Raw genomic sequence first — 21,322 nt, forward strand, 5'->3', positions numbered from 1 at the left:
ACAGCTCTGCCCTGGGAGGGCTGTGCTGGTGCTGGCCTGTGTCTATGCAGAGGCCCTGCTGCTGCAGACACTATTCAGAGACCAGGTCCTTGAAAAATTCACATTATGGCTTAGAGACATGGTTTAGTGCTGGGCTTGGCAATGCTGGGTTTGTGGTTGGACTCAGTTATAGAGGGCTTTTCCAACCTGAATGGTCCTGTGATTCTCTGTGGTGTGAACTGCCCAGTTGTGCATGTCTCCTGTTTCCAGGAGCTCTATTCCTGCTACATCCTAGAGAATCCAGGAGCCCCTTTCCTCAGAGGAGGTTTTGCCTGTGCCAGGGCAGATGTTAGGATGCAGATCAGGAGCCACCCTCCCTGCAATGATATCATGCCAGAGCAGTAGAACTGCTGGGGAAGAGGCAAGGGGTGGGGTGAGAAGAGAAATCCTGCACTTCTGGTGTCTGGGAGGTGCTTGTGCTGAGGGAAATCTGGGCCTTTTTGGGATCCTGGTAGTTCACAGCGGTGTCTGGTCAGGAGGATTAAATAGGGAGAAGGGAGAACATCACTTCATGCTGCTTTCCCAGCCTTTTGAACCCAACTTTCAGCCTAAATCAGATGGAAATATCACAGCACAAATGAGCATCATCTTCTCTCTGTGGACCTGTGATTTCCATTCTGTCTCTGGGAGCCCATCCTCTGATTGTCCTCATGCATCCCAGCCTGCTGCTGCTTCTCCACATTCCCAACCACTGGAAAATAAAGTCAAGTGAATGCAACTCCTTCCCAACATATATTTCACAAGGGGGGTTTGCCTTTCTATAAAGTCCTTCCTGCTCCTTCTGTAAGGACACAGCGTTTCTGTGAAGTGTTTCTGGAGTGTTTCTCTTGGATTGCAAAAGCAGGATGTTGCAAAATCCCTGAAGACTCTGGGAGACTGAGACTGGATGGAAACTGAAGAGTCTTGTTCTTCTGAATTGCTTGGTTGTTGTTTTGGCTTCCCTCATCCCAAGGTCCATGAAGTGGGGGCAGAGTATCTTTGGCTTGTCCAGAGTGTGTGTTGTTTCCCAAATGAGACAGATTTAGTTATCCACTGGGTAGAGTGTTGGTCTGGGAAGTGAGGTGGGATTTAAACTCTCCTCCTTGAGTGTCTCATCATGCTTCTCCCCAGCTGTGAGACGGAGGCAGTGCAAGAGCAGGACGAAGAGAGCTCCGTGTTATCACGAATAACAAGTGGGTTTCTAATCTTGGGGATGAGATGATCTTTTCCGTCACAGGACACAGCTCCACTAATAAATAAAACAGTGCCAAACACAGACACTGGAACTTGATTGTCTCTGTCGTTGACATGGTGCTTGGCACAGTTTTGGCCCCAGACAGCTACTGGCACTCTAAATCTGCTCAGGGCAGAGCATAAGGATGCTGCTTCACCCAGACAAAGTCCTGGTGGAACATCCAGTCTTTTGGGGTGCCCTGTACAAACTCCCTCTGGGTGCAAGGAGCGTGTGGCCAAGCACAGCTGAGCCTGTTGATGCATCACTCCTCTTGTGCTGCTTCTTAGACCCTTTACATAAACATTTGCAAGTGGCCAGGGTTGGGAAAGAGCCCACAAGCAGATAGGGCTCTGCTCTGACTCTGTGCGGCTGCTCAGATGTTTTTGCCCTGCTTTTCACGCAGATGAGCTCAGACCATGGCAGAGGTCAAACCAGCACGGGATATCTTTAAAAAGCCCAGAGCTGAACCAGCTAGCTCTTCTAAAAAGCCTTCTTTGCCAATTGTTTTTTCCATTCCTGCCATACTCAGGTCACGCCAGAGTTTCTGCTTGCAGCACGTGGAACGTGCAGCAGTTGCATGTCAAGAAAATGCAAGGAATAAAGAACTACAGAAGGAAAGGGCAGATTGCAGGGGACAGTTCTTGTTCATATTGCACTGGGGCTTGCAAGGTTGCAGAGATCCTCAGGCTGAGCTTGGATGGGGAGGAGATGTCCACTAGCTCTGTCTCCTTGATTTTCCATGTAAAGCTTTCCCCCCACTTTGCCACTCCGGTCCCCCCAGCACTGCCCCTGCCCCCAGACCCATTAGGACGCAGCGGGCTGTCGGAAGCGTAATGGAAGAGAGAGCTTTCATCCATCACAGACCTTGAAGAGTTCAGCGAGGCAGAGCCATCACAGAGGAGAAACATTCCTCCGAGAATCCCCTCTTGTCTCTCGGGTGGGAAGGGGGAGGAGGAGGGAGAGATAAGGCCAAGCTAATTTGTCTTTTTTAATTGGCTCAGAATACTTGAACGAAAGCTGGTTTGTTATCCTTGGCTTTGCTCTGGCAGGCGTCCAGGATGTAGGGCAGGGCCAGAGGCTTCTGAAGAGTTAACCTCTTCTAAATATCCTATTAGGATCCTCTCCATTTAGTGTAAGGACGATGTAAGCAGAGTCAGAGTGGGAGGGCCTCTTCGGCTCTCTTTTTTCCCTGTTTCTGGTGGAAACTCAGCTTTGGAAGGGACACTGGGACATGCAGAGCAGCAAAGGCCTGAGGGTGAGAGTCTGCTGGTCAAATTTTGCTGTATGCACTGTAAACATCCAGAGCTGAGCTAATCACCCCGAGCTCACTTTGTAGTCAGTGAAGAGAGACACGCAATTTCTGAGGGACAATTGAGTCAGACTACGGCAGGATCTGAAAGAGGTCAAATGATTCAGGCCTGGAGTGGCTGGAAAGGGAGAATAGAATGGTTTGGGTTGGAATGATAGAATCACAGAATGGGCTGGGATGGAAGGGACCTCAAAAACCATCTAGTTCCAACTCCAAGGCATTTTTTCTCAGGATGTTTACATTTATCTGGCGTAACACAGATGTGACAACAGATCTGTTGGGCGGCCTGTGCAGGTCTTGGAGAGCAGCTGGAGGATGAAGGCCTCTAAAATGGCACTGTATGTCAATGGGGAATGGATCAATCTGACAAAGTCACCGTGGATGACTCGGGCTCTGGGTGTCTGGTGTTAGCTGGTCATGTCTTGTACACAGAGTTGTGAAGAATCAAGGTCTCATAGAGTGATCGGGGTTGGAAGGGACCTTAAAAACCATCCATTCCAATCCCCCTGCCATAAACAGGACACCTTCCACTAGAGCAGGTTAAGCAGTGACACCAAAGTCAGGCTTGGGTTCAGACTGACTGGCCATCCACGATTTCTGTTGTGTTGTAAAAGAGAGATCACCCAATCCTTTAAAACAAACTCAAAGACGCATTCACAAGGTTGTTTAGGCATGAACTCCACCTTCATCAGTGTTTGTGGTCATGATGTCTGACAGACAAAGTGGCAAAACTCACTTCTTTGAAGGGTCCCAACTGTACTTTTCATGAAGATGGATGATGTGGGCCAGGCTGGTCCACAGGGCTTGGAGAAACCTGGGACAGTGGAAGGTGTCCCTGCCCATGGCAGGGGGTTGGAGCAAGATGAGCTTTAAATTCCTTTCCAACCCAAACTATTCAAGGATTTTATGTGTATGGAGCTGAGATCAGGACAGTGCTGGTGGATCTTAGAAAAACCCTGGACTTTTCCAGGGCTCCTCACACACCCAACTGAGATCCAGCCAAGAGGCATTCCTCAAAAAACGGGTGATGCCGCACACTTTGGCTTCCTCTTGTGCTCAGAGGGGTGCATCCTTTTCTTTCCAGATGGTTGCAGTCCCAGGTCAAGGCCTGTGCCCTCCACATGTCTGGGAGCATCAGATTTGCTTTGGTCTCTGACAGCATTACTGCAAATAATTTCTCTCTTCAGGCCGTGTGACTTCAGCAGGAGAAGAGGCGAGAGGCAGAGCCCAGCAGCTCTGACAGACAGTTTGCAAGGTCCAAGGGTTAATTCTGTGCTCTGTTATAAATTTCCCTTTGTAGAGCTGCCAGGCCTAATTGATTTAGGAGCCAAATTCCTATTTCTCAAAGAAGACTTATCTGGACTTGTAAAAAGTGGAGCTTGCTTTCAACCCCAAAGCAGGAGAGTTAATGTGCGCTCTACGTGTTCTGCCATCTTAAATCATGCTAATTAACAATGTCATTTAATTAATAGAAATGCCTGATTCCCTTTTTTTTTTCCCAGAACCCCATATTGCCATCAAAACTCATCATGTGGGCAGTTTAGTTGCATTCCTCAGCCTTATGGAAAGGAAATATACCTTGTTGTTGCACAGATAAAAGCCTACAAAGTGAAAGGGAAAAATGTCCTGGAAAAATACATCCAAGACTGGAATGGTACAGCCAGGGCTGTGATTGTCAGGGCTGGAAATCCCTCCTCCTTTTTTCTTTGATGGAATCTCCTGGAGTTCACCCCGTGTGACCCAAGTAATGCCATCACAAACCAGTCCCAGCCCCTGGGTTTTGCTTTTCCTCGAGGTTTTAATCAGCTCCTTTGACAGGTGCAGGCACAGAGGGGGTGGTCCTGCAGCCAAACACTTCTGTGGGTGCCCTCAGACATGGGTCTTGCCCCAAAAGTCCCAAGATGCCTGGGACAAGTCCCATCCCATGGCAGCTGCCACAGCCCCAGCCAGGGATCCAAGAGCCCCAGGAGTGAAGGAGCTCCTTGAGGACCTCTTCCCCCTCCTCCTGCCCCAAGGCAGTCAATAGCTCCCTGCTTACCCTTGCCAGGGCTGTTCTGAGCAGTGCTGAGTTTCCCAGGCAGTTTCTCCTTCCTGCACTTCCCCGTCCTTGCCATCAGAAGTCCCTTCCCTCCCTTCTTTTACCTCTCATGAAGGAATGTCACTCCTCAAGTGTCTCTGCAGACCAACCAATTTCACTGCTCCCTCCTTAATCTGACTTTCCTGCTCCTTTAGCCACTCTTTTGGCATTTTTTTGGGCTGTCCCCAGTCTAACCCCTCTTTCCCTTGAAGCCTGGAGGGGGGCCCAGCTCTCCAGCTGAGACCTTCCCTGCACCAAGGAGATAACTCCAGAGCTGACTTCAAAGATAATGCCGTAACTCCATGGAGCCTCCCAAGGGCTCAGTCACTTCCCAGAGGTTGGGAAGAGATGTTCCCAGTATGAAGGGAGCCTGGGGAAGGCAGATCTCACCCACATTTTGGTGTCCACACACACCTGGACAAACCTTGGGCTCTGCTGCTGAGGGGAGAGAGGAGCTGTGGTGGCTCCATCAATACTGGGGTGGGATTTGGTTGCCACAGGGGTGTCTGAGGTGATTTTAGTCTGAGGTCCTGCTGCAATTTGGCATTTTATTGGCAACTCAGGTGCTTTCAGACTTTCCCAGTGCCTCTGTTCAGCTGACTGAATTGTATCTAAGGGTATAAAGGGAATAAAGGGAATATAAAGCATATTTAGACATCCAGACCATTCAAAGACACTGATCTGAGGAAATTATTAGTCTTAATCCACAACTGAGTCCTGATTTGTCATGCCAAGTCTCGCAGCCTCCCTTGCTGTTCCACATCTCCCTTCTCCTTTCCCATCACTTTTCCCTGTGTAAAGGCTCCCTTTTCCTGCTCAGTGCAGGCATTGCAGGACCCCTTCCTTCCCCATCCCTGAGCATCCCCTGGGAGCAGAGCACTGAAACACCTGACAGGGACCCCCACACTTGGGATTTGAGCCTTGTGTAGAGGACAGGGACGGTAAAACACCTTCCCTCGGCTCCCCTCCTATGGTTGAGCTTTGCCTGGGGAGGAGCTGTCTCCTCCTGCCTGGGGATGTGCTGGAGGCTGAGCAGAGCCCATTCTTCCATGGAAACCCCCCTTGCCTTTTCCATGGCTCTCAGAGACGGGCACCCCCAGCCCTGGGAGGGCTCTGACAGTAACCATGCCACGGGGGCTGTCAGTCAGAGCAACGTTGGGCAGTGTCAGCCACAGTTCGCTGTAATCTCCCGGGGGGAGAGCGGTGCCAGAAGTGACAGCTACCTTTATCCACATCCCAGGGATATAAACAATATCCTGAAATAATGACAGGGGGAGCATAAGCATCAATATCCTTCAGCTGCTTCTCCCCCCTCTCTCTCCACCCCAGAGTATGTTCCTGAAAAGCCTCGTTTCCTAATACCTGGGGTTTCTTTGCTTATTAGCCTTATCTGCTGGAGCAAAGTACCTCGGTGAAAGACATTTTTTGGTGACGTTTTTCGGAATGTTTTTGTAATCCTTGCATTTATAGGCAAAGACAAGGAGATCAAAGCTTCCCAGGGTTTATAAAGCATGTCAGGCTGAAAGTTTGACATCAATTAGAGTGATATACACGTTGTCCAGATTTATGAGAAAACACTGATTTGGCCCCATCCCCTGCCCCCAAATCAGTGAGACTCTTTGCAGTGACTTGCATCTCTTTTCAGGGCCTGCTGATGAGTGATCAGGGCTCTGTGACCCAGTGCCCAGTGGTTCTTCCCAGCTGGAATCCTGCATGCACTGAGTTGGCCGGACTCAGCTGCTTCCATTCACTCTGCCCATGGCACTGCAGTGGCAGCAGTGAGAAATTATTCACTTGAAGTGTGTTTGAAAGGGGAAAGAGGAGGGAGGACTGAGAATTTAGTTTTCCTCTTGTTGCTTTTCTTCTTGATACTTTTTTTGTGGTGTGTCTTCTTATGATTTCTTGTGCAGTAGAAATGATTGCCACCAGAAGGAATGGCTGAAAAAAAACCCGTAAATCCTTCGTGGCTTGGTTGCAAATGGACACATTCCCTCTAGAAGGGCAATTGAGGCATTTCCTAGTGAGAGAGGTTTGTGTCCCCATCCCTACCACGTCCCAGTGTGGACACCCTCTCTGTGACACAGCAGGGAAGGCGCTGGGGAGCCTCGTGGCTGAGCTGTTCAGGAGAAGAGATTTCAGCTCACAGCCTCTCTCAGGCTCAGGAAAGTGAAACTGAAATCATCTGGTTCCCAGAAAGTAGCCATGACCTTCTCCCCAGCCCTCTGGCTGAAGGTGGCAGAGTCTGTAACAAAAATTAAGCGACCTGTAGAGTGTGAAGGTAAAGGAGGGGAAGGAAGGTCGTGCCTTTCATCTCCAGGCTGCTCCCCTGCGCAGGTGGCTGTGCTGTCTTTGCTTTTGCCTTGATGCAGTGACATGGTGGGGATGGAGCTGGAGTCTGATTTATAGGCACAGACTCCCTCTCTTGTGATCTTCTGGGATTTGCACAAAGAATCATGGAATAATTTGGGTTGGAAGGAACATTTAATGCTCAGATAGTTTGCTCTCCCTGCAGTAAAAAGGGATATATTCCACTATCCCAGGCTGCTCCAAGCCCTGTCCAGCCCTCTTTGGACACTTCCAGGGATCCAGGGGCAGCCACAGCTTCTCTGGGCACCCTGTGCCAGGCCCTCACCACCCTCACTGTAAAAGATTTCTTCCTTATATCTAGTCAAAATATATATCCTCTTTTAATTTAAAATCATCGCTCCTTGTCACAACAGACCCTGCTAAAATTTTGTCACCGCTTGTGCCAGATTGTGGTTAGTAAAGCCTAACTTGCAGGAACATCTTGAAAAAAAATTTGTGGTGCTCAACTGAGTTTTCCAGCTCCCCTGCCTTTGGGAATTTGGTCCATGGAGAAGATCTGGAAAGCTTACAGCAAGCTGGAGGAAGTCCCCAGACATGGATTTGGAAGCAATGGAGCTGTTGTATCTGTTGTGCAGATTTCATTTACCTCTGGTGTCTGGACAGGCAGCAAATCATTTACCTCTGGATGGCTGGACTAAATATGAAAGCAATCCTGACTATCTGGGAGCCTAAAAAAGGGTTCTGGATCTAAAAATGGCCAAAGCAAAGGCAGGGTGTGGGTTGAGGATAATAAATGCAAATTGGAGCATTTATCTGTAAATTAGACCTCGCTTCCATCTCATTTCCCCTGCTGCCTTTCAGATATCCTCCCAGTGTTTCCTGGCAGTCCCTCCACATTTTTAACATCCAAATTTTCCTCGTTTACCCCAGCGTTCACTGCTCTTCCTGTGTCTTGTGACCGAGGGTTGGTTGCAATGGACGTTGTTCCTGCAGAGCAAACCAGGAGCTGATTGTCCCTTTAACCCTTCTGGAGCACAGAAATCCACCCAGACCAAGGAATTCTCCAAAAACACCTGGAGAATTACAAACACAGCTTGCTGGGTGGACAGAACAGGAGGTGAAGATTTCAGCAGGGGTTTTTGCCTCTGTGTTGTCACAAGTTGTTCCGTGCCAGAACTGAGTAATGAGCACAGAAACTTCCACCAGGATTTTCCATTTTCCTCCAAGTGAAAACCCAGCGCTACAAAGATTCTCTCAAATCTCAAGGCTTCAACACCTCCTCCGGATCAGACTCCAGGAGAAGGATAAGATTTGATCATTTACTGGTTTTGCATGGAAAATATCTGAGCAGAGTGGGTTTTAGCTCCTTTTGCTCACGGTGGCTGTCGAATGTGTCCTGTGATGGTCACTGCAGGTGTCACCCAGACACTCAGCAGAGTCTGGAGGGATTCAGCTCATGTTAAAGCAGACACCTCCATCCAGCTGAATTGCTCTCCAAGCTCCACTTTCCGTGGGGCTGGGGGCTACCATGAGTTCAGATGCCTACAAACATCTTTGATCATTTCTTGGGATCCTTCGGCTCTGACGCTGAGTGGTGTCATTTATCTGGGGAGATGAGCAGTGCTATTTGTGCTGCCCAACAAAGCCCATTCATGTGATCCAGCCTGTGTTCTCTGCATCCTCTGGAGGAGCACTCTGGAAATTCCTGTAGATCCACGAGCTGGCATGGCAGCTTTTGTGTCTCAGCAGCAAAGGGTGATTGAAAATGGACCAGAATCAACATTTATGGACCAAAGAGGTGATGTGGGGGGTTCTAGTACAGCTATTGTTAACTGAAATGAATGAGGAATCCCTATGGGACCACATTTAATGTTTTTTTGCTAACCTCTGGGGCTATTTAGGACCTCAGGGTGTGCAGGTTTTCTTGACAGACAACCAGTATTTTGTGCAGATCCCAGTGGCTTGGCATTTCCCACCTTGGTATTTTACAGTGGGAGCCAATGTTGCATCAGTGAACTGAGATGAGTGATCCAGCTCACCAGAGAAGGAAATGTTAGTTACAGCTCCTCCTGAAGAGATGCTCAAAGGTTCTCTTTGGTTGTGGTGCAGCCACACCCTCTATTTCTAATTCTGGGCCAAACCTGAAATGGCTTTGAGTGCCTGCTGTGCTCATTCCTCCCAGATTTTCAGAGGCCCCCAGCTTCCCCAAGCTCTGCTATTCAGTCCATGCCTGCACTTGCTCCTCGTTTACAAAGCCATAATGAGCAAGTTCAGTCTGGGAAAGGCACCAGAAGCTGGGACCCCTCTTCCAAAGAGCTGCTTGTGGAAAAGGTGCCAAGCAGAGAGAGAAATGCTCTGGTGCTCCCTGATGTCTGCATGGCAGTGGGATGGAGAGCTGGAGTTTTAGCTGTCCTGGCTGCAATGATTCCTCAGTGGGAAAGAAATGGGGAAGCCGTGAAAATCATTAGAAGAAAGGCTGAGATTGGCATTGTTCAGTCATTTTGAAACTCAGGGGAAAATGCATTGAAGTTTTCTCTGTTTGGTTTTTTGTTTATTTGGGGGTTTTTTTTGGTTTTTTTTAATTTGTTTGTGTTTTTGTTGTTGTTTGGTTTTTTTTGGAGGTTTGTTTTTTTTTTTGGCTGAACTTGCCAAATTTGGCCTAAACTTACAAAGAGACTTGATCTGCCAAAACCTGCATTTTTGAGTGAATTAATGATGGTCATGAAAAATTTCAGCCAGCTGAGACAAAACCCAGAGCTGTCTTGTAGAGATAAAGTTTAAATGGTGCAAAAGTCTTTCCAGACAAGCCTTTATGGTTAGCTCCTTAAAGGAATGCATGTACCTAACTCCCTCTCAAATGATGGAGAGTCACTACTTAATTCTTGGATGACTTTGGCCCTTCATTCTTAGATGGTGATGGCTGTTCTTGACAGCAGAAGGGACTGAACCAACAACCACAAAGCAAAAAGCAGAGTTCACACTAATTCCATTCACCCCATCCAAGGATTTGCACAGATTTCCCTACAGGACTGTGAGAGCAACATTTGGTGGCAGAGGATTGAATCTGACCCTTCTTCCTCTGAGCAAATTCCTGCACTTGGCATGTTTCAAGCCCACTTTGCTTCAGCTTTAGCAGTAAAATGCAGATTCCATTGAAAAATGCCAGTGACTGTCTCCACTCTTTGGCCTTGTTTTGTTTTTAAATCAAAGAACAGCCTCAGCATCCTCCCTCATCCTCCTTTTTATTTCCCTCTTGGCAAAAAATAAAGGCATATATTTTTCCTAGGATGCTGGTATCTCTGCCCAGAACATGCCATGATATTATTTTTAACTCTGTTTTCTCTTCCTTGCTTTTCATTATGGAAGAGCCTTGGAAGCCTCTCTTTTTTATTCTTCATCTGAACCCACATCTGCTTTGCCCTTTCCTTCCTCACTGCTCCTGATAAAACACCTTGGTCTGATTCCAGCAAAATGCCAAATGTACCGTGCAGGGAGCTGGGCAGAAATACCTCTGCTGATTAAATCACCCTTTTTAAATAGCCTGAGCTCTTCATGTCAAGCCTGGTGCCAAAAGGTTTCTTGCCTACCCAAATCTCCTCAGCAGCAGCAGATCAGTGGCAGCCAACCTCTCTTGCTCTTGGCTTGTGCTGAGAAAAGGCAGCTAAAAACCAGACAGATATGGAGATGTCTCCTGAAACAACAGGAGGAGGTGAAGCAGCAGGAAGAAACATTTCTGGGCAGACTGGGCTTTGCACTTCACCCAAATTCTGTTGTTTTCTGGCTGAGTGTGGGCTGAGTGTTGTGTGAGGAGCCTTAGAGGGCTCCCTGTCAGTTGTGGTGTGTTTCTAGGTGGGTTTGGGCCTTTCCTTGGTTGGATTCACAGGGCAGTGAGGGGTTTTGGGAGGCTTGGATTTGTCTTGGTGACCAAAGGTCCTGCCACATAAAAAATAAATGTGTAAAGAATACAGAGAATACATAAAATAAAAGTAAAAACCAAAATGGCACCACCTTATCTTTGAGATCTTGTGGCATTTCCTGGTGCTGAGTTTTCTCCTCATGGGGCACGGGGCAAAGGGGCTGCCCTGCTCATGGATGGCTGAGCTTCCAGTGGCTCCAATGCCCCTGTTCAGGCAGGGAGGAGGGAGGGATTGATTCCATCTTGCTGGGCACTCTGGTCCTTGCAGATGTTGCACCTCAGAGAAGAGGTTAAAGGAGGAAAGACATGAGGAGGAGACCTGACCTCCTGCGGGCTGGCTGTGCTCAGTGGATTGCCAGGGAAGGAGAGATGTTCTCTGGCTAAGAACAGATTTCTCTTTAGGATGGACAAGACAATTTTTCTCACTATCCATACTGGTGGACTGCCTGGACTGCAGCAAAGACTAAAACACTCTCCCTGTGCATGGTGGGTACAGGCTCCAGTGCAGTTTTGCATCTCCTCTCCAGGGATTCCAGGGCTTTGATATTTCCTTGTTCTCATTTGGGTCCCGGCCATCAGCAGTAGCAAGAGCTAATCCTGGTTCCATGGGTTCAAAATCACTGTGGATTTATAATCCATGTGAAAACAGTGTGGATGTTTATATGGATAGAAAGAAAACCCAATTTTACACCAGCAAGACTATAGATAACACTTGGGGGCTTTGCCAGGTGTACAAACCCTATGTCAGAGGGGAGGAGGAGAACGGGATCTAACAAACATCCCATGGGAACTGCTCAGCTTGCTGCTGGGCCATCCAGCTCTTTCTGTTGAAGCATCACCCTGGAGCCATCAGCTCAGGGAGGGGACCCAGGACAGGAGCATCCTGCGCCCCAACCCCGTTATTCCACGCTCGTCTGCCAGCACAGCCCTGGCCCGTCCTTCCCGTTCCCAGGCAGGAGTCAAGGTCTCCGTGGCAGGAGAGCCTGACGCAGGCGGCTCCCCCCGTGACGCTCCCGCTGCCGGGGACGGAACATTCCCGAGGGGAGGCGAGGGGTGGCCGGAGGGACAGGGCACAGATGTGCACGGACAGTCACCTTGAGCGGCTCCGCAGCGAGCGGGGATACGGCAGGGTTGTTTTGCTGTTCTGCTCCAAGCGAGAGGAGGAGGAGGAGGAGGAGGAGGAGTGGGGCTGACAGCAGGGATTTCGTGGGAGGTTTGCATTGGAAGAAGCCGGCACAGCTGGGCTCTGGCCCGTGGCCTTCACCTGCTGCTTTGCCAGGGGAAAAAGGAAAGGGGAGATGTGGTTGCAGAGCTCTTTGGTTTCTCCTGCTTTCATATTTTGTTTTGTCCCCAGGTGGAAGGACCCTCTGGTCCTGCAGCGTGGGTTGGGTCCATCCTATTAAGCTCTCTTCACCTTCAGAAAAGGATGGCCAGGCTCACAATGATTATCAGGAATTTGGGAACGGTGTCTGGCTCATAAAAACCCCAAACTATGCCTGGGACTCACCTGGGTCAGTGCCACCCAGGCCAAGCCAGACCTGTGCCAGACTAAGCAGGATGGAGAGTTTGGAGATGGAGCTTCAAAGGGGTCTTTCTGTGTTTCTAGGAAAGACAGAGAAATGGGGTCATCCCCTTTCCCTCCAGCCATTTTTTGAGCTCCTCCTGCTTCAGAGTGAACACTGGTTGTCATTTGCCCTGCAATGAACTATCCCAATGTTCCTTCCTTTTGCATCCAGGTGGGACAAGGCCAAGAGAACCTCTCTGAGTAAAACACATCCCCAGGGATGAGTCCATCCCCAGGGCTCAGGCCTTCCTTACTTGTGTACAAGGAGCTGGGGGTGGGAAGCTGGAGAAGGGCTTGGAACAAGGGTTGGAGGGACAGGACACAGGGAATGGCTTCCCACTGCCAGAAGGCAAGGATAGTTTAGATATTGGGAAGGAATTGTTCCCTGTGAGGGTGGTGACACCCTGGCACAGGGTGCCCAGAGAAGCTGTGGCTGCCCCTGGATCCCTGGAAGTGTCCAGAGCCAGGTTGGTTGCTTGGAGCAACCTGGGAGAGTGGGACAAGTTGATCTTTACGATCCCTTTCAACCCAAACCATTCAAGTGTTCTATGAAACTGGAGGTGAATTTAGATCACCATCCTGGTGGGTGTTGCTTTGCTCCAAATGAATGGCTTTACATTTTCATGTCACACCTGGGGGCTGGCACGTTGTTGGTCCATGCCAAAGGCTTTGCAGTGTTCCACTGTCCCTCTCTTTCTAGAGCAAACCCATAAGAGAAAAAGCAATATTTTAGAAACACCATCGGTGCTTCTGTAGCACCACACACTCAAACTGTGCACGCAGAGCACACACACAGACCAGTCCTCCCACCCTGCAGCCTTCCCCGACTCCCCAGCCCACTGCATCCAACATTCAGCCACAGGCTGAGCCTCTCCCAGCGATTCTGAATCCGAGCAGCCAAAGTGGGAGCGAGAAGAGGGCAGGGGGCTGGGGGGGCAGGGTGTAAATTGCTCACCGAGGATGCTATCACGTCAAACGCACTGTTTACAAGCTGCTGCCAGGTTATTGAAGATCAGAGAGGGGCTGGCTCTAAACACAGCTACTCCTGGAGTGCAGCGTGTCGGGGCTGGTTGATACATGTCCCCCCGCTGCCCTTGGGGTGACCTTTGAGACCCTGGAGTTATCAGGGGGAAGCGACCATGCGGTGGGGCCGCAGGACCACCTAGGGTGCGAGGGGAGCTGTGGGGAGATGCTGCCCAGCCCAAGGGGAGGAGATCTGGAGATACAGAGGGCTCCTGGCCCCTACAGAGCCAGGGCTGGGAACCTATAGGAGCATCTAAAGACCTTGGACAAACATTTGCCAGTCCATGGGTGGTGGAGGTGATTTTTGCCAGTCTGACTAGTTGGGTTGATTTGTGTTCTCTGTGGTGTTGGCCCATGGAGAGAGGTGGCTCTGTCCACCAGGTGAAAACCAGCGCTGGTGATTTCAGGCAAATTTGTGTTTATTGGATGTATCTGCAGAATTAAATTCAACACAGCCAGGAATATGATCATCTGCACTGCTAAACTCTTAACCCGTTCCTCCCAGAAACAATGAAAAATCCAAACAATCCCTGGGCATCAGACTGGAGACAGCACACATCAAGAACAGCTCCCAAAATACATTTTGGATCTGTCTGTGCTGTTTTGGAGGCTGAGAGAGTTTAATAGCATGGGCATGGCCAGAGCAGACCAGCTGGCCTCAGGACCAGGGAAAGAAATGACATTTTTTTTGTTTATGAGCACAGCTGTACTGAGTCAGTGCCAAACTTTAAGGTACTGGAGATCAACACCAGACAGAGCAGCCCTGGCAGTGTTTGTCCTGTCAAAGGAAAGCCCCTGAGGTCCTTGTCTGAAGATGACAAAGTCTAGTGAAGGTGTCCCTATCCAGGGAGGTTGGAACTGAATGATCCTTGAGATGTCTTCCAACCCAAACCCTTCTGTGATTTTATGGAAGTTGTTCAGATGCAGATGGAAGAGGCAAGGTGTGATATTAATTTCTCATCTCCTGGATAAGACAGATCAGTTGTTCTGGAGGTTTGATCTGGATAAGAAAAGAGGGTAAAGCCTCTCACCTTTTCAGAGCAGCTGTGGATCCCCCAGCTTGCCAGAGCACAGTGCCCAGTCAAGGCTTATCCCTGTGGATAAGCCTTGGCTTATCAGAGGTTCCCTGTGGTTATGGACTCATTTAGGTTGGAAAAGCCCTCTGGGATCAAGCCCCACCATCCCTCAGCACTGCCAAGGCCACCACTCACCCATGTCCCCGAGTGCCACATCCACACAGCTTTTCATCCCTCCAGGGATGGTGCTTCAGTCACTGCCCTGGGCAGGCTGTTACCTCATTCCCAGACATCACTATGGTTTTAATCTCATTTCTGATCATGATCCTGAGCACCTCCAGCCCAGGGCAACGGGCTGGGGCTGGCCACAGAAAAATCCCACCACCCTGCCACATCTGCCTTTCCACTGTCTCCACCCTGTGGCTTCAGCCTACCCTGAAAAGAAAAGAGGAAAGATAAGGCCAGAAGGAATTCAGGTGAGGATGAGTTAAATACACATTTGAAAGGCTGAGGGGAATCTCCTGCTGTCACAGAGATGGCCAGTAAAACATCTGGCTCAGGTAGAACCAGGGTGACATCTGGCATTTGGAGGATGGTGGCAGGGATTGGTGGCTCCAGGGAGATGTTCCTTCCTCCTGCTCTGCTGGCAGAGACCTGTAGCTCAGGTTTAAGGTCAGAGGATAAGGTCAGCCTCATCTCCAAGGGGAGTCAGAGCTGCATCTCCTGTTGCTCCCAGGACTGTGAGCAGGCCAGAGCAGCTGGCCATCCCTTCTCCCCAGCTCTGGATAAACTGATAATTTTAGCTGGGAGTGACCTTGGACAGATTGAGGGAGGAGGAAGCCCTGGAGAAAGGAGGTCTGGAAGCAGCCTAGGAAAGGAGAGCCCATGGCAGGTCACAGTCTGCCTGCAGTGGTGGGCAATGTCATGGAGAAGGGTGCAGCACCAGCCCTGGGAGAGCAGAACAAGGAAATTCAGTCATTTCGAGACTTTCCAAGCCAGGGATGGTGTTGTAACACCTGGCTCAGCCCCCTGAGGGATCAATCCTCCAGAAACAGCCCCAGCCCTCTGCCTGCAACCCAACACAACTTCTTTGGGGCAGCCATGAGCCCTGAGTGACTGAGGAAAATGCTTCCCTTGATCCCTGTTATCCCTGTGGGGTTTTCCTGGCTGCTGGCAGAGATGGAATGCTGCCCTGAGTAGCCAGTGGTGATGGACAGGACTTTCCTTGGGCTGATTTCTTGTAGGCTCTGTCTCTGCTTCCCACCAGGAACACATCTGTGCTCCCTGCTACCCTCACAGCCTGGCTGTGACACACAGACACAGCTTCTCCTTGGTGAGGGGTGCTCAGGGATGGCCACAAATGCTTTTCACAGCCAGCCTGGAGCGTCACCAACCCCGGGGATGCTCTGAACCAAGACTCCTCGGAAAAGCAAGCTTGGTGAATTCTCCCTGGGCTCTGGGTTACAGAGAGGCCTGGCCAGGGAGGGGGCCCTGGTCATTGTTCCCTTTGGTGGAGCAGCTCAGAGACCAGAGCTCAGCCTGGCAGGACATTGATGGCCTTGTTTGCTCTGCAGTGTTTGCCAGGGAATATTTACCCCGCTGTGTGTGGGTGGAGGTAAAACAGAGCAAGGTGAGGGCTCCTCAGCACCTCCCTTCTCCAGCAGCTTTGGTTTGCAGCGCCAGCAAGGCAAGCTCCAGGCAGCCTGTCCTGCACAGAGCAGGTGGAGACACTTGGACCTTCCTTTTATCCCTCTGGGAGAGATCCTGAGCTCCTGGAATGTGGCAGTGTGCATAGGGATGGGCTGTTCCTGCCAGTGCTGCTCTGCTCCAGACAAGAAGCCAGCATGGGATGGCTTTGAAATAAAATCCCAACAAGTTGTTGTGGGACAACAACTTTAAATTGAAGGAAGGTGGATTTAGATTAGGTATAAGGAAGAAATTCTTGTCTGTGAAGAAGCTGTGGCTGCCCCTGGACCCCAAGAAGTGTCCAAAGCCAGGCTGGATGGGGCCTGGATCAACCTGGGATAGTGGAAGGTGTCCCTGCCCATGGCAGGGGGTTGGATCAAGATTAAGGTTCCTTCTATCCCGAAGCATTCTGTGATTCCATGGCTCTGTGACATGACTTTGATGCTGCTTTGCTCTTGTTTTACCCCAGCTGCCCAAGCCCAAGCTCAGGGTCCAGCTGCAGAGGGAGTGTGTGCCACGCTGAATCTTTTATTAGACATGAGGAAAACCACACTGCTGGAGGTGCCTGGCTTCTGAGGGGAGCTGGAGCTCACACCTTACCAGACAGACAGCAGGGAAACCACCCAGTGCTGCAGCTCCCCACAGCCCTGCCCTCTCACTGGTTTTCCTCTGCTCTCCCTCCCTCTCCCACCTCTCTCCCCTCAGCACCTGCTGATTTTTCCATGCCTGTCTCCCCTGCTGGTGCTGGCTCCAGGTTTCCAGATGCACTTCCCACTTTGCCAAGATGTCCCAGTGCACAGCTGCTGCCCAGAGAGGTGTTACACTGCAGCCACGGGCTATTTCTATATCTGCAAGGTGAAGAACTGAGAAATGCCACAAAAACCTTCTCTCCAAAGCCTCAAACCACTTGTAAACAGGGTGGTAATGACAATAAACTTGGCACAAGACCAAACATTACCCACAGAGATGAAATTTCAGACAGAATGATGGGGATGCAGGAACAAGACCAAGGCTGTGGAGGAAAGCAAAGATCAATAATGGAGGACTGAATCTTTCAGTGTGAGGATTGGAAAGACCATTCCAGTGCCACCCAGGGAAGAAATGAAAGGATTATCTTGCATATTATGCAGGACACACATCACTTGATAATCATTTAAAGCCCATCCAGTGCTCTGTCTGTGGCAGGAATTGACTCAAATCTTGTAAAATACCTCTGCACAGCCCAGCAAATTCTTCTTGGGTAGGTTGAATTTGAGAGCCTGGATCACTTTTATCACTTTTCTGCTGCTCCAAATCTCCCCTGTGAGCCTCTGGCTGGAGCTCACCCATGTGGACAGACACCTCTTGGGCTGCCAGGCTGGTATGGGGACAAGAGGGTTCTTTCTGATGGCACTGGAGGCATCCTGGGCTGGAGGTCACAGGGGACAGCACCCCACTGCTCACCTGGGACTGGACTGCATGTCCACGCTCAGGAGGGCAGGTCCTTTTCTGTCCAGCTGTGGTGGAGGAGCTGCAGGGCCCATTTCCCAGGGGTTTTGGTGGGTGTTTTGTGAAATTGTGGGTGTTTTGTAAAACCATCCTCAGGGAGCTCATGTTCTCCCTCCATGCCCTGGAGAGGCTCAGCTCGGTGGCACAGCCCCAGCCTGCTCCCCCAAGGCAAGGGAAGAGTTTCCAGGGGCTTCATGGAGGAGATTATGGAGCCAGGTCTGCCTCAGGGAACAAATCTAATGTGTTTGTTCAGCAGGAACAACAAGAACCGTGGTGTCCAGTGCAGAGGAAGCTCAGCTCACAGCCTCTTGTTATGTTCACCCTGGGCTTGGCCACGTGCTGCAACTGGCCATAAAAATATCCATTTCCTTTCTAATTTGAGCTACAACACTTGACACTTTGGCCTTGGGCGATAATGCAATGTACAAGTGCTCAGCAGACACCCTGCAGCCCTTCTTCCTGCTTTGCTCCAGCACAAATAGTCCACAGTTTTCACTTCAATAAAATATTAACAGCCAAGGAGTCAAATAGCTTTCATCTGTATTTATTTCCTGACTATCATCTCGTTAACAGGAATCTGCTGGTTCTGCATGGAGTTCCTGGGATCTGCGAGAGACCAAACTGGAATTTCAGCAAGGGGAAAGAGGTTTCCTTCAACTCCAGTGGAGATATTGAATAAATGGCTTTTTTCCCCTGTGGTTTAAAATGGGCTTTGTGTAATTATAGCACATGTCACTTGTCTCTTGGGAACCACGAAGGAACTGGACCAAGCCTGATTAATCTGAAGTTATCTCTAGGACTTACTAGCCTTGAGTTCCCAGGGTTCAGATGGTGAAGATGGAGATCTTTTCCACAGCCCAAGATTTCCCATCCAGCTCCAAGGCAGTCCTAGAGGGGTGCAGGTCTCCCATAGACCTCCATCCACCATCCCTATGGAAAAATTCTGGACTCTTTAGGTTTTCTGCACTAGATCTAGCATTTCTGAGACTGGGTCATCTCAGTCAGTTCCCTCTTCCTCAGTCTGGGAGATCATTTATTGTTGTTAAATCCTCCTTTCCCCCTCAGGGGGACAACTCCTTTTTCTCCCAGGCCCTTGTGCAGCAGTGGCATGAACAGGTAATTCTGTGCCGTGTCTTGGGCTTGGCTGGGTGTTTTTTCTGATTCACATGACACAGTATCATGGCATGATTTAGGTTGGAAGGGATCCTAAGGATCATCTCATTCCCACTCCCTGCCATGGGCAGGGACACCTCCCACTATCCCAGGTTGCTCCAAGCCCCATCCCACCCGGCCTTGGACACTTCCAGGGATCCAGGGGCAGCCCCAGCTTCTCTGGGCACCCTGTGCCTGTGTTTTATACCCTCATTCTAAAAAACCCATCTTCCTTATATCTGCTCTAAATCCACCCTATTTTAGTTTGAAAACATCACCTCTTATCCCATCACAACAGATCCTGGTCAAAAGTCTGCCCCCATCTTTCTTACAAACCCAATCTGAATATTTTAAGGTCTTCTGGAGATTTCTCTTTCCATCTGGGCTGTTTCTTTCCAATGGCAATCCCTTTTCCACTGTGAAATGCACCCTCTACAGCTGGACTCAAAATCTACTTCATGGGGGAGAAAACAGCAGATGAAACACCCCGGAGAGATGGTTCTGGAATGTTCCCCGGTGCCCCAGCCTGGAGCTCACTCCTGTGGTGCTCACACACCTCCCGTGTGCCATCTGTGCCCTTTTTCTTTGCCTTCCACCCCTCAGCCCAGCGAAACTCCAGACTGGAGCCTGACTGCTCTTGTGGGCATTCCCCCGGGCTGGAGCTTCACCAGAAACCAGGGAAATGTCATTTGAGCCCTCCCGGCGCTGGGTGCGGAGCGGGACCTGCCGGGCTCTTGCACCGCGAGCTTGCTCAGCCGAGCGAGGAAGGGTTTTATTTCCGAACTATTTTTTTTACATGAGTTTTTACTCCCCAAGAGCCGTCCAGATTGGCTGGGAAGGAGGGACATCTCGTGGCCACACCACGAACACTTCTCTTGCTCCTCGGGCATCCCCTCATTTCCTCCCCGGGTACCACCCCAGCATCATCCCCGGCCTCTCCCTCCTCCTCCTCCTCCTCCGGGTGGCCGCGGGGAGGGCAGGGGCTCGCTCACACCCTGACGCCTCAAGAAAGGGACGGGAAATCCTCACATCCAGTTTTTTATTACTGACTTGAGGCAGAGCGGGGGCAGGAGCGCTCCAGAGCTGGTGTGGCCCAAGGAGGTGCGGACAGGACACGCTCCCAGCGCCGCCCGTGGCACAGAGGGGGTGGAGGATGGCCAGCAGGGCCATCACAGCGGGGTGAGGTTCTTCACCCCCAACAGCAGCACCCTGCCACGGCCCCCTCTCCCCGGAGCTGCAGTTGCGGGGCTGAGAGGTTTTTCTCTATGCAGGTGGATCGCGAAGGAGTCTTCTGTCCTTCGTGCCGGAGGTGATGCCTGCCAGGTGGGTACAGCCCTCCGGGGCGCTCGGAGACAGCTGTGACATCTCTCAGCCGCCTCTTCAGTCTCTGCGACATCCACCGAGCCGGCAGCATCCTCCTCCCTCGCGTCCCTCCTCACTCCCCATCCCCACGCACGGCCGGGGAAAGGGAAGGGCGCTGGTGGCGGTCCCGCAGCGCTGTCCCCAGGAGCTGGCGGGGCCGTGGCTCACTGCTGCGGCTCGGGCTCGTACTGCTTCTCCGTGGAGGTGTAGAAGTCCTCGAGCACCGACTGCAGGTACTCGAAGGTGGGGCGCTCCTCGGGGTTGCTGCGCCAGCACTTGAGGATGATGCTGTAGAGCTCGCCGGGACACGCCTCGGGGCAGGGCATGCGGTACCCCCGCTCCAGGTTGCGAATCACCTCGGGGTTGGTCATCCCTGGAGGGGAACACAGCCCAGCAGGAGTTATCCGGCAGCCAGAGGGGGAAGGTCAGCAGCTCCCACCCGGGCAGGGCTGGAGGGGCTGTGGTGGTTCCTGTATCTGGGAACTGTCCCTTCCTCAGGGTCCTGCTTCCCCCCCGTCCCTCTGTCCTCTCCATGGTTCCCCTCTCTAGGATTGGCTTTGCAGGGCAGAACCGAGGGAAGGAAAGCCAGCTTGAAGGACTTTTTGTGACAAGAGGGACACTGAGGGGCTGGAGCATGTCCAGGGCAGGGAACGGAGCTGGGGAAGGGGCTGGAGCACCAGGAGGGGCTGAGGGAGCTGGGAAAGGGGCTCAGCCTGGAGAAAAGGAGGCTCAGGGGGCCCTTCTGGCTCTGCACAACTCCCTGACAGGAGGGGACAGCCGGGGGGGGTCGGGCTCTTCTCTCAGATAAGAGGAAATGGCCTCAAGTTGTACCAAGGGACATTTTGATCAGATATTAAAAACAATTCCTTGATGGGAAGGGCTGTCCAGCCCTGGCACAGCTGCCCAGGGCAATGCTGGAGTCCCCGTCCCTGGAGGGATTTGCCAGATGTGTAAATGTGGCAGTTGGGGACATGGGGCAGTGGTGGCTTGTGCAGCACTGGGTTAATTCAATTTAGGGGCCTTTTGCAACTTTAACAATTCTGTGATTCCAGGAGACAGCTGTGTGTGTCTGGGCACGCTTCAGTGAGCACCTCGGGATGAGCCAGGAGCAACACGGGATCCTTGGAAGTGCCTGGACACTCATCCCGTATTCCCAGCACCCGGTACCTG

At 51.0% G+C, this 21,322-nt stretch overlaps 1 protein-coding gene across 2 annotated transcripts in view; it reads right to left on the reverse strand.

The window, feature by feature from the left end:
• Positions 1 to 19,812: 19,812 nt before the first annotated feature.
• The window catches only part of BLK (BLK proto-oncogene, Src family tyrosine kinase), a 47,739-nt gene continuing 46,229 nt past the window's right edge, over positions 19,813 to 21,322 (reverse strand). For both annotated transcript variants that reach the window (XM_015623480.3, XM_033513123.1), the window contains one exon: positions 19,813 to 20,525. In XM_015623480.3, the coding sequence (XP_015478966.1) occupies positions 20,317 to 20,525 (209 nt within the window). In that variant the 3' untranslated portion in view covers positions 19,813 to 20,316. The remainder of the gene's footprint in view (positions 20,526 to 21,322) is intronic.

This window comes from Parus major, chromosome 3, assembly GCF_001522545.3.
Source record: "Parus major isolate Abel chromosome 3, Parus_major1.1, whole genome shotgun sequence".
Classification (NCBI taxonomy): Eukaryota; Metazoa; Chordata; class Aves; order Passeriformes; family Paridae; genus Parus; species Parus major.